Here is a 13,290-nt window from a genome sequence, read left to right on the forward strand (position 1 = left end):
TGGGAAGAGAGGTGGGTCAGACAAAAAGACAATCCTGTTTCACACAGCACAGAACTGGAACTCGCCGCCTCAAGATATGGTCACTGATTTGGATGGCTTGAAAGAAGGGACTGAGGAAGTGACAAAAATGTAGCTTAAGCTTTCATGCCCTGAAGAAATTTGCCCTGCTAGGTTTTATAGGTGCCACCTCGGAGAAAGACACAGGAGCCAGGCGGGGGGGGGGGGGGAGAGGGGATTTGCTTGGCCAGCTGGCAACCCAACTGCAAGCAATGGAGCTAATCATCCAGTATAGTCAATCTCCGCCAAGGAATCCCTAACTTATTCCTGGTCCAGCCAGGGAAATGTCTGCTTCTCCCTGCTCAGATGTTTGTGTGTGTGTGTGTGTGTGTGTGTGTGTGTGTGTGTGTGTGTGTGTGTGTAGGGGTCGCTGCCAAGATTCCACCATGGGCAGAGGCCCGGCTCTCTCTTTCCTGCCCCACAAATCGACAACCATCACATGAGGCCAGGAGGGGGGCCATGTCCAGAAGTCCTTCAGAAGTGCACAGAGCCGTCTTCAGCCGCGCCGTCATACACTTGGATCTGGGCCTTGATGTGAGAGAGCTTCTTTTTCAGATAATCGCAGCGTTCCTGCTTCTCCAGGAAGGTGGGATCCTGGAATCAGAGACCGTTTATCAATCCCTGGCTGGAAGCCGTTGAGCAGTCTGCTGGGGGGGGGGGGGAGGAGCAGCCACAGATTTTCTCTTTTATCACCTCCCCATTTCACCCTGCAAAGACTTCCTACCTTGTTTGATTTTTAGCTTCATCTGTGGAACTTCTGCCTCAACAGTTGTTTGAGACAGGAGGAGCCCAGATAGAATTAGGGTTGCCAGGTCCCTCTTTGCCACTGGCAGGAGGTTTTTGGGGTGGAGCCTGAGGAGGGCGGGGTTTGGGGAGGGGAGGGACTGCAATGCCATAGAGTCCAATTGCCAAAGCAGCCATATTCTCCAGGAGAACTGATCTCTATCAGCTGGTGATCAGTTGTAATTAGGGTTGCCAGGTGCCCGCTGGTGGTGGGCAAGCCCCCGGCAATTGACCCCTCTTCCCGTCAACCACCTGAGGGTTGGCGGGCAAATGTGCACGCGTGCATACCGCACACAGCACTTCCGGTTTAGAACCGGAAGTTCCGCCTAGCGAGGGGCCTTTACCTTAGTTTGAGTGGACGTTTTATGTTACATACATGTAGTTTGATATGAATACTAAATATCACTACTTTTCTACAACAGCATAATAATTTCTGCATTTTTCTGCTGTTTCTATTTTCCTAATTATCCTACAGCAGGCTAACCTCTGTTTACTAAGTACCTGGAGGTTGGCAACCCTAGCTAGAATCCCTAGTGCTGGTGTTAGATAAATCTTTCCTATGAAGAGGAGAGGGCTACAGCCCACTGGCTCCTCAACGTACACGTGCTTAACTCCTGCTGCCCCAGATCCCAACATTGCCAGCCTCCAGTCTTGGCCTGAGGTTCTCCCAGAATTACAATTGCTCTCCGGAGTACAGAGATACCAGTTCCCCTGGGGAAAATGTCTGCTTTGGAGGGTGGACTCTTGCCATTATAATCGGCTGAGGTTCCTCCCCAAACCTCATCTTCCCAAGGCTCCACCTCCAGATCTCCAGGAATTTCCCAACCTGGAATTGACAACCCTGGTTTCCTGGTCTTTTTCAAACCACGGTTATTGTTGACTACTAGATTTTGCTTTGTTGGCATGTGTCGTTTTTCAGGAGACAGGGTTGTGCATAGGGTTGCTAGCTCCGGGTTGGGAAATACCTGGAGATTTTTGGGGTGGAGCATGAGAAGGGTGGGATTTGGAGAGGGGAGGGACTTCAACGCCCTAGAGTCCAATTGCCAAAGCAGCCATTTTTTCCAGGTGAACTGATCTTTATTGGCTAGAGATCAGTTGTAATACCAGGAGATCTCCAGCTATAGGGTTGCCAGGTCCCTTTTTGCCACTGGCAGGAGGTTTTTTGGGTGGAGCCTGAGGAAGGTGGGGTTTGGGGAGGGGAGGGACTTCAATGCCATAGAGTCCAATGGCCAAAGTGGCCATTTTTCTCCAGGGGAACTGATCTCTATTAGCTGGAGAGCAATTGTAATAGCAGGAGATCTCCAGCTACCACCTGGAGGTTGGCAACCCTAAGCTAGTACCTGGAGGTCGGCAACCCTAGTGGTGCAGCAATTAATGTGTCACACTGTTGCTGCAGAGATCTGGGTTCAGATTCACAACAGCGGAGTGATTTGGGACCAGTCTCTCTGTCTCTCAGCATAGCCTACCTCGCAGGGCCGTTGGGAGGATAACAACTCAAGAAGTGAGAACCATGGAACCCTCCTAGTTGATCTGTAATGAAAAATACTGACACCCTCTTGGCTTTGAAATCAGCAGCGGAGCAAACAAACACCGCTAGAACTGCCTAATGGTTTGATGTGTGGAGAACTTGGCCAGCAATCTTCTTTTGAGTCTGGGGCTGTTCCCTGTTCTTGTTTGCAAATAGGATTGCCAGCTCCGGGTTGAGAAATACATGGAGATTTTGGGGGCAGAGCCTGAGTAGGGCAGGCTTTGAAAGGGGCTGTGGCTCAGTGACAGAGCTTCTGCTTGGCATGCAGAAGGTCCCAGGTTCAATTTCCGGCATCTCCAGTTAAAGGGGCCAGGCGAGTAAGTGATGTGAAAGAGCCCTGCCTGAGACCCAGGAGAGTCGCTGCCGGTCTGAGTGGACGATACTGACTTTGATGGACCGAGGGTCTAATTCAGTATAAGGCAGCTTCAGGTGTTCAAGTGGGAGGGACCTCAATGCCACAGAGTCCAATTGCCAAAGCGGCCATTTTCTCCAAGGTGAACTGATCTCTATTGGCTGGAGATCAGTTGTAATTGTGGGAGATCTCCAGCTACTACCTGGAGGCTGGCAACCCCATTTGCAAACCGCTGGAGGGTACGACATGCAAGCGCCGAAATCCCTGCAGGAGTGAGGAGAAGCCCTGTGGCCTCCTTAGCAAACTTTGCATTTGGGGAAGAAGCAGGAACTGCTATTCCTCCCTGATGGGAAGGAAGGAGGACAGCCACAGGGTTGCCAGGGAGGTGCAGCCTGGAGATCTCCTGGAATTACAGCTTATCCGCAAACAAAGTTCAATTTCCCTGGAGAAAGTGGATACTTTGGAGGGTGGACACTATGGCATTGTATCCAATTGAGGTCCCTGTCCCCCCCCCCCCCCGCCCAGGCTCCATCCCCAAATCTCCCGGGGTTTCCCAAACTAGATCTGGCAACCCTAACCTCCCATCCCCTGCAAGTGGCCAGGGGGGATCTGGCAACCCTAACTGATCTCGAAGCCACAAAGATCAGTTCCCTTGAAGGAAATCAGTTGCTTTGGAGGGTGGACTTTTTATGGAATTACACCCCACCCTCCCCAGGCTCCACCCTCACATCTCTGGGTAGGGTTGCCAGGTCCTTCTTCACCCAACGAGAGGTTATGGGGGCGGAGCTTAGGAGGGCAGGGTTTGGGAAGGGAGGGACTTCAATGCCATCAAGTCCAATTGCCAAAGCGGCCATTTTCTCCAGGTGAACTGATCTATATCAGCTGGAGATCAGTTGTAACAGTGGGAGATCTCCAGCTAGTACCTGGAGGTTGGTAACCCTATCTCCAGGAATTTCCCAACCTAGAGTTGGCAACCCTATGCGAGGAATGGATCATAAAAATTGCACTGCTGAGCACCCATCATCTTGAAGTCAGCTCCATAAAGCAGCTGGAGCATTCCACCACCCTCAGGAACAGATGGCCAAGGGTCACCCTGCTTGTGGCAGAGCATCTGCTTGGCATGCAGAAGGTCCCGGGTTCAATCCCCGGCATCTCCAGTTCAAGGGACTAGGCAAGTAGGTGATGGGAAAGACCTCTGCCTAAGACCCTGGAGAGCCGCTGCCGGTCTGAGTAGACAAGACTGGTTTTCATGGACCAAGGGTCTGACTCAGTATAAGGCAGCTTCAGGTGTTCATGTGTTCAATATTCTCTCTTTGCTCCTCCTCTCCTGGACTTGGAAAACAAGCAAAGGCTGACAGAGACGCGGTGTTGTCAGGAGCAGGCCATGAGGATGGTATGTGGTAGTGTTGTTGTGCTGCTTCCATGTGCTGTTGTGCTATTCTGTCCAAGGCCAGTCTAAGTCCCGTGTTTAGTCTTCATAGATTCCCATACTGTGGGAATCGCCAAGTGCTCCTTCCTGCCTGTTGGAGGGGGGGGGGGGTTGCCTGGGTAACCGGTTATCTCCTTTTGCTCTCCCATATATGCTATGTGCCTTGCCTTTGACCCTTACTAGTGTCCTTTTGAATATGGCTTTTGAAACCTGTCGATTCTAACCAATAAAACTGCTTTCGTGGATTTGCCATCTGCTGAAATCTGTTTATGGGTTTGCCGCAGGGCTAGAGCTTACAGGTGCCCCCTTTCCCGCCTCTCCAGCCAATATTCAGAATTAGGGTGCTGATGGAAGGGAGAGGAAGAGTGGGGGTGCCAATTTGGGGTTGGGAAGTTCTTAGAGATTTGGTGGCAGAGCTTGTGGGAGGTGGCGAAGTTTGGGGAGGGGAGGGAGCCCCACAGGGGTGTCGTATCGTACACTCCGCCGTCTGAACTTGCCATTTTCTCCAGGGGAGCTGATCTTTGTAGTCTGGAGCTCATGCATACTTTTGGGAGAACTCCAGCTCCCACCTGGAGATCGGCTACCCCAGAAAGCAGGGAGCTTGGCTGATGGTGTCATAGTGCCGATGGGGTCAGCAGCCAGGCAGGCTGTTTCAATGCCCTCCCCCAGTGGGCAGCCCCCAGAAGTCCTCTTTGAAATGACCCTCTGGCCCCTTCACCGCACTTACCTTCTTCTTCTCCTCGTATTCCCTCCGCACAGTGGAAACCCTGTTCTGCTCCTGCAGAGTGAAAAGAAGAAGAGTTGGTTTTTATACGCCTTTTTAAGAAGAATCAAACCAGCTTCCCTTCCCTTCCTCTCCCCACAACGGATATCTTGTGAGGTCGGTGAGGCTGAGAGAGCTCTAAGAGTGCTGTGAATAGCCCAAGGTTACCCAGCAGGCTTCATGGGGAGGAGTGGGGAAACCTACCCAGTCCACCAGATTAGAATCCGTTGCTCATATGGAGGAGTGGGGAATCAAACCTGGTTCTTCAGATTAGAGTCCGCAGCTCTAAACCACTGGCTCTCAATTGGAAAAACTCCACTGGCCCTGGCTATGCCCCATTAAACAACCCAGCTGTTGGCATCAGTTGGCATTCCTGTACAGGTTTCAATGCAGCAACGAGAAAATGAAGTGTTGCTCCCCAGAATCCTCTGCAGCATTGCGAGGCATCCTGGGAGTAGCGTCTGCTTCCCAGAGCAATGTGAAGGAGCACAATGAATACAGGAGCCCCCATCCTGTCAGAATCTGCTGCCTGAACGCAGTCTGAACCCTGCTTCTAAGGGATAAAAGGAAAAGGAAAGGATCCGGCTCATGGGCCTTAAGTTTGACACCCCTGCTATAACAGGTCTACCTTGAAGCAGCTCTCCAGGGTCTCTTTCACATCACCTACTTTCCTGGTCCCTTTAACTAGAGATGCCGGGGATTGAACCTGGGACCTTCCGCATGCCAAGCAGATGCTCTGCCACTGAGCCACAGCCCATCCCTATGGCTCTCCAGGGTCTTAGGTGGAGGTCTTTCACATCACCTACTTGCCTGGTCTTTTTAAGTGGAGATGCCAGGGATTGAACCTGGGTCCTTCTCCATGCCAAGCAGGTGCTCTACCACTGAGCCACAGCCCATCCCCATGGCTCTCCAGGGTCTCAGGCAGAGGTCTGTCATATCACCTACTTGTCTGGTCCCTCTCACTGGAGATGCCGGGGATTGAACCTAGGACCTTCTGCATGCCAAGCAGGTGCTCTACCACTGAGCTACGGCCCTTCCCTCTCCTGTGATTATCTTGATTGGTGTCCTGCGTGTTCTTTGTTCCCATAATTTATACGCAAACTGTTCTTTGCACTTTACTTTGGAAAAACACTAGGGGAGGGAGGTGGCTGAAAACCTCTTCGCAGCCCTTTAAAAAACAACCACAACCATTCACATGAATGCAAACCAACCTTCTTATTCTGATAGGTGTGGGGCAGTTTGTCCATCAGATGCCCCAGCTCTTTCAGTTTCTGCCGGGCAGCTCTGACTTCATGGTACAGCTCCTTATATTCGGCATATTGGTCCTTGAAGACCGCTTTGTATTTCTCCTGCTCGGTTATGCTTCTGATTGCCGGATACTTTCTGTGCAGGACAGAAGAGGGGAGGGAGGAAAATATTGAGGACTGTTAGAAGATTGACAGGCAAGCCACAACCAGGGAAGGAAAGTAATTTCTGGCTAAAATGCGGGGTCATCTGCTGAAGCCAGTGGGTGATAGATTCAAAACCGATAAAAGGAAATATTTCTTCACACAACATAGTTAAACTGTGGAACTCCCTGCCCCAGGATGTGGTGATGGCTGCCAAATTGGAAGGCTTTAAGAGGGGAGTGGACACGTTGATGGAGGAGAGGAGTATTCATGGCTACTAGTTAAAATGATGCATAGTCATGATGCATACCTATTATCTCCAGGATCAGAGGAGCATGTCGAATATATTAGGTGCTGTGGAAGACAGGCAATATGGTGCTGCTGCAGTCGTCTTGTTTGTGGGCTTCCTAGAGGCACCTGGTTGGCCACTGAGCAAACAGACTGCTGGACTTGATGGGCCTTGGTCTGATCCAGCATCGTTCTTATGTTCTTAACTTATAGTAGTCACGATAGCTGGAAAGATAGCTGGAGTAATTGTAGTATTAATTATGAAATGCAATATGATCAATTCTGTTTGAGGGGGGATATAACATTATAGAATGTAGTATTATGATCTTGCTTCAAATTTTATTTTATTTAGATATGTAGCCATATACATGAATATGGAGTATTTACTGTATTGTGGGTACGTTTGTTGTTATGTACCGGTATGTGATGTTTGAAATAATAGACATTTAATAATAATAAAAACCCAGGGAAGGTAAGCATCCTCCAGCCAGGGACTCAAAACCTGTCACTATTTATTTATTAAGATCCTTCCACCATACTTTGCTCCCTGCTGGGGACCTAAGGGGGCAATACAATACAATACAATACAAGGTGGCTTTCATTGCTCTCCCCTCCTCCACTGTATCATCACAACACCCCTGTAAGGTAGGTTAGGCTGAGTCACTTAGCAAACTTCCATGGTGGAATGGGGATTCAAACCTGCATCTTCCAGATACTAGGCCAACCCTCTAACCACTGTGCCTAGCTATCCAGCTGAACATTCAAAGGCAAACCAGTCAAACATCTTCCATTTGTAATCCGCCTGCTAGGTAGGGTTGGGGGCAGTGCATCTCCCACTCCTCCTGTTGTCCTTCCATCTCAGTGAGCAGTGGAGGGGGGAGCTGCTCCTCCCAGAAACTGGCAACCCTACAAATAATCCATCTTGTCTTGAAATCTGATTCCAGTTAGACCCTGGCCCGATCCTGCAAGGAAACTCTTCTGCTCTTGGAAGTCTTTAGTAAAAAGGCGGAGCCTTTTCCCCACCCCCCAAACATTAACTGTGGTCGTTTATGCATGGGTAATTTCACTCATGTTTGCCCCCAGTCTGTCTCAGTTGTTCCTTGGAGTTACGCATGAGTTTTCTGTCCATTACAGATGACCTCGCTGCCAGTCCTGGCAAATCCCGGGATATCCCATTCCCCTGTTAACCCGTTTCTTCCCTCCCCCCTGAGCTCAGCCCAGGTGAAATCTCCGTGCATAAGGCTAAGTGTGGGACACGCAAGTTTGGTTTCTCTCACAGCCAATTACAAAGCAGCATGTAAAGAGGCGGGGATTCAAATGCTTTCTGCTTCCTCAGAGCTCTTTCTGAGCAGAAGAAAGGCTTTTTAAAAATGTGGTTTGGATTTCTCCCCCCCTCCTTTTAGATTGCTCCGTTTTTTGTTCTTAAAATGCTTTTTTATTTGGCAATTTGGTTTTTTGGGGGGGGGGAATTTTCTACAGTAAACTCTACAAAGTAAGCCAGTTACAAAGCAGCATTAAAAATGGCGGAGACTTGATTTGAGCTTGGAGACTGCTGGTGCAGAGACGCCCAACAGGAAAGTGTGGATCCAACGAGCAACAAACCTCAGGTAAAACTCCCATGCATAAACGACTCATTACTCACCCACTTACATCACATAATCTGGGACGACATGTGGTTTTGGGTGGTGGCCCGTCGGGATGCTGTAGTTTAGCTTTGCAGGGTCCTCCTCACCCTCCTCTGAAAACTCAACACGCCTGGTGACCTTTCTGGATGGTTGAGATTCATTCCCGGACACAGCCTGCTTGGCCACAGCTTGCGGGGAGCTCGACTTTTGCTGCGGAAAGGATTACAGAAGAGTGAAGTCCGCTGTTTGCAGAAGGGGCCAAGGACATTGTTTAAATGGGGACCCCCATATGAAGAAGAAGAAGAAGAAGGGGCGGCGTTGGTTTTTATATACCAACTTTCTCTACCATTTAAGGGAGACTCAAACTGGCTTACAATCACCTTCCCTTCACCTTCCCACAACAGACACCCTGTGAGGTAGGTGGGGCTGAGAGAGTTCTAAGAAAGGTGTGATTAGCCCAAGGTCACCCAGCTGGCTTCGTGTGTAGGAGTGGGGAAAACATATCCAGTTCACCAGATTAGCCTCCGCTGCTCATGTGGAGGAATGGGGAATCAAACCCGGTTCTCCAGATCAGAGTCCACCACTCCAAACCACAGCTCTTAACCACTGCACCACGCTGGCTCTCAACTTGCCAACCTTCAGGTGCTATAGAAAAATACGGCAGCTACGGCCAGTTGTATGCTATGCATAAAACAAATGAAAATAAAACACATATATATTACAACGTCTTTTGCTGCAACAATATCGCTATCAACAGTCTCTGTAGCTTATTCTGAGACAGCCCATGGGTGCACACGGGTCTTGAATGTACCAGTATATTATACTGTATAATATTGTATTATATTGATAACTGTGGAGTTATCCATGTGAACTAATGTTGCAGTAAAAGCTTTTGATGCTGTAATATATATATGCTTGCTGTTACTTTCAATAATATTTTCATAAGGTCACCGTTGTTACATACACACATTGTGTTTATTGTCATTTGTTTTATGCATAGTATACAATTAATTGGCCATAGCTGCTGTATTTTTCTATAACCTTCAGGTACTAGCTGGAGATCTCCTGCTATTACAGCTAGGGTTGCCAGGTCCCTCTTGGCAACCGGCGGGAGGTTTTTGGGGCGGAGCCTGAGGAGGGCGGGATTTGGGAAGGGGAGGGACTTCAATGCCACAGAATGCCAAAGCGGCCATTTTCTCCAGGGGAACTGATCTCTATTGGCTGGAGATCAGTTGTAATAGCGGGAAATCACCAGCTACTACCTGGAGGTTTAGCAAAAAAGAACTAGCACGACTCAATCTAGAAAAACCACCACAAGTGTACAATACTTACAAAATAAACACTATAAACAAATAAACACTATAAACAAGAGATAGGAACAAATGGAAAAAAGTCCAAAGTTCAAAAGTCTTATCCTATTCAATCCTCTTCTGATCCAAACGTAGATACAAAGTCCGTGTAGGTCCAAAGATATTATAAAGTCAACGGAGGAAACGCTATTCCGGATATCTTAGCGCTTTCACCAAAGCACGGCTTCATCAGCAATTCATCCGAGGTTGAAGTCTTCAATGAGCAGAAAAGTAAACTGGGATACGATCGTTTCAATTCTTTGAATTCTTCCTCAGTCCTGTTTAATCATCTATGTTGGTTATTTTTCAATATAAGCTGATATAGCTTCAATCTTTCTTCATACAATTCTTAATCCTTTTGCAGGATACAAATAGCAACCACATATTTCTTTTCACATTAATGATTCCAGTGATAGGATATCCAATTCATATAGTTGCTCAGACAAGTTTACAATATGACGTTCCCTCACAGGATACAAGCTTTGATTAAACAGGACTGAGGAAGAATTCAAAGAATTGAAACGATCGTATCCCAGTTTACTTTTCTGCTCATTGAAGACTTCAACCTCGGATGAATTGTGATGAAGCCGTGCTTTGGTGAAAGCGCTAAGATATCCGGGATAGCGTTTCCTCCGTTGACTTTATAATATCTTTGGACCTACACGGACTTTGTATCTACGTTTGGATCAGAAGAGGATTGAATAGGATAAGACTTTTGAACTTTGGACTTTTTTCCATTTGTTCCTATCTCTTGTTTATAGTGTTTATTTGTTTATAGTGTTTATTTTGTAAGTATTGTACACTTGTGGTGGTTTCTATGATAGCACTTTAATACATTGTTCAATTTCTAGATTGAGTCGTGCTAGTTCTTTTTTGCTATACTTGTTGTTACTAGTATTGTGAGTATTTTTTGCACTACCTGGAGGTTGGCAACCCTAATTACAACTGATCTCCAGCCAATAGAGATCAGTTCCCCTGGAGAAAATGGCCTCTTTGGCAATTGGACTCTATGACATTAAAGTCCCTCCCTTCCCAAACCCCGCCCTCCTAAGCTCCGCCCCAAAAACCTCCCGCCAGTGGAGAAAGAGGGACCCGGCAACCCTACCTTTAGATCACCATTCGCTTGGAGGCAGCTTTCATGTAGTTGCAGGACGCAGTGTTGTCCTAGCAAACCCAGAACCCCCAAGACCTCCTTCTTTTTACCTAGCCCAGAAATAGGGATGCCAACCTCCAGGTGGGACCTGGGGATTCCCCCCAGGATTACAGCTCATCTCCAGATTACAGAGATCAGTTTCCCTGGAGAAAATGGAGGCTTTGGAGGGTGGACTCTATGGCATCGCACCTCCCTGAGGTCTAAGTCCTCCCCAGGCTCCATTCAAAAATCTGCAGGAGTTTCCTAATGGGGTCTGGCATCCCTACCCTCCATCCCCTGCCATTGGCCAGGGGAGACCAGGCAGCCTTACCCAGAAATGTGTATTCTGGTTGGTCTCAGTGTTCCAGGTTCTCAGGTGGAAGAAAGCCAGTCTCAACATCCCCTTCATCTGGAGATCTTTGACTTGGGACTGTCTGTAACGAGTTCCTCCCTGAACATATGAATCTGCCTTATAGCAAGTTGCTCCATTGACCTTGATACTTACTCGGGCAGGCAGACGTTCTCCAAGATATCAAGCAGATACTACTTTGTCCCTGAAATCCTGGGGATTGGAGCCGAGATCTCCTACATGCCAAACTCTACCACTAAACTATGGGGCAGGCCCTTCTGAGGGTTGCCAGCGCTGCCTTGGCAAATGACAGGAGCTTTCGTTGGCAGTGTCTGGGGAGGGCAGAGATTGGGGAGGATATGATGTCAGTTCCAGGTGATGCTCTAGGGATTTCCCTTAATCTCTGCGGCAAAGACCATAAAAACATGGGGGAATTCCTAGAGCGTCCCTATGGAGGCCATTTTCCCTCCAACTCCTCAATTTCTTGAGGAGCTGATTGGGGCTGAGGGTTAGGGTTGCCAAACTCCAGGTATTACAACTCCTATTACAACAGATCTCCAGCCAATAGAGATCAGTCCACCTGGAGAAAATGGCTGCTTTGGCAATTGGATTCTAAGCAATTGAAGTGCCTCTCCTCCCCAAACCCTATGCTCCTCAGGCTCTGTCCCAAAAATCTCCAGGTATTTCCCAGCCTGGAGCTGGCAACCCTACTGAGGGTGGACGTTTACCACAGTGGATGGCAAATGGCAAACATACAGCATTTCTGAGCAGAACGGAACAGCAGACACCTTACCTTAGATGTGTATGCAGGTGTCCTACCCTCACGAGATACCTCCCTGAGCCTTAACAGAGCCATCTTCTTCCTGGCAGCCTCATGCCTCCACATCTTGAGACAGACAAGGGATCCAGTCAGATAGAGTAACGTGGTGATAAAGAGGAAAGCAATGGCCGCCATTTGGCCCCCTTCGACTCGGCACAAAGCCACGATGAGTGGGTTGTTGGCGAAGACGGAGTAGCAGAGCCCGCCACGGTTGACGTCGTTGACGTAAGCGATGGCAGCAGCCATGTAGAGCAGAAACATGAGGAGGTTGAGGCCAAACTCGGCCAGAGGCCACCAGTGGGAGTCCAGGAGGATCGTCCGGTAGTACATGGTGACTCCCAGGCCTAGCAGGATCACGGTCACCAGCCAGGCCAGGCTGGCCACCACCAACACAAAGGGGGTCATTGGCCCATAATAGTTATACCCGTATCCTCCCCCGAGGACGCCATTGGAGAGAAGGTTACCACCGTATAGTTGAGACCACTGGTAGTCCTTCTGGATGTAGGCTGCCGTACAAGCAAAAACCATCCCCCCCAAGATGAGTTCCAGGCCCCCCAGCAACCGAAGCAGGCCTGGCCAAGATTTCATGTAAGAATACTTATAGTCGTAGGCCTCCAGCTTCTCCTTATAGCTCGGTGGGCCCGTCGACAGGTTGCCATGGCTCAGGGTCAGCAACGTCTTCTCGTACCTCGGAGGGCCGGTGGAGGCCGAAGGTGGCTTTTTAAAATCACCGTTGTCTTCCTCGTTGGAGATCTCGTCTCTGTCAGAGATGATCCTCTGGGGACGGTTGAAAAGGGGAGATAACGGCGGGGAACTCTCTTCGCCTTCCCTAGAGTAGCTTACGAAAGATGGCCCCGACCAAGGCTTCCTCCACCATTTGTGAAAAAAGGTCTTCCAAGATGGTGGAATGAACCGCCGGACTGGTTTCAGAGAGGCGGCCTCTGGGTCCTGAGGTAAATCAGCAAAGGTTGATAGGGGACGGGGAAAAGGCCCATCAGGAAAGGCATGGAGATCGTCCGAGGAGTTGGAATGCCATGAATTTCCAGAACTTTTTGTCCAGGAAGGTGTTGGCCAGTTGTTGGAACTGAGCAGATCTCCAGTGACTTCTACCACAGACCGCCTCTTCTCTCTGCCTGAGGCAGTTTTCTCCCCAGAAGCCATTCCCCCAAATGGTTGCAAGACCAAAGTGTAATGATTGGCATTATCTGTCAGGCATTATGTGAGAAAGATGAGGGGGATACCTAAAGCAAGCAAGTTAAAGTTTAACTGAAGACAACAACATTGCTTTTTTGGTTAGAAGAAGAAGACAAAAAGTTGGTTTTTATATGCGTCAGGTCCGTGCTACCTACTGGAATACAGGCTCAAGACATACGCAGGCCTGGGGCTGGCTTCCGTGCAAGGCCAGAGCCGGGCTGCTTCTCAAGGTC

At 49.0% G+C, this 13,290-nt stretch overlaps 1 protein-coding gene across 1 annotated transcript; it reads right to left on the reverse strand.

Annotated features, from left to right (window-relative positions):
- Positions 1-531: 531 nt before the first annotated feature.
- On the reverse strand, positions 532-13,024 carry OCEL1 (occludin/ELL domain containing 1). Its single transcript, XM_056845341.1, has 5 exons — positions 11,837-13,024; positions 8,239-8,423; positions 6,124-6,295; positions 4,877-4,927; positions 532-651 (listed from the first exon to the last, which is right to left on the reverse strand). The coding sequence occupies exons 1-5, from the start codon at positions 13,022-13,024 to the stop codon at positions 532-534; spliced, it is 1,716 nt and encodes a 571-aa protein (XP_056701319.1).
- Between the last annotated feature and the right edge of the window lie 266 nt (positions 13,025-13,290).

The sequence above is a fragment of the Euleptes europaea genome, chromosome 2 (assembly GCF_029931775.1).
Source record: "Euleptes europaea isolate rEulEur1 chromosome 2, rEulEur1.hap1, whole genome shotgun sequence".
In the NCBI taxonomy this organism is placed as follows: domain Eukaryota; kingdom Metazoa; phylum Chordata; class Lepidosauria; order Squamata; family Sphaerodactylidae; genus Euleptes; species Euleptes europaea.

What these genes read in the sequence shown, in the direction of transcription:
- OCEL1 (XM_056845341.1), bottom strand. Translation starts at nt 13,024, where the DNA reads ATGGCTTCTGGGGAGAAAACTGCCTCAGGCAGAGAGAAGAGGCGGTCT. An exon ending in GTCGTCCCAGATTATGTGAT is followed by an intron (nt 6,296 to 8,238) that starts GTAAGTGGGTGA and finishes TGTCCTGCACAG; the next exon opens with AAAGTATCCGGCAATCAGAA. An exon ending in ACACCTATCAGAATAAGAAG is followed by an intron (nt 4,928 to 6,123) that starts GTTGGTTTGCAT and finishes TTCACTCTGCAG; the next exon opens with GAGCAGAACAGGGTTTCCAC.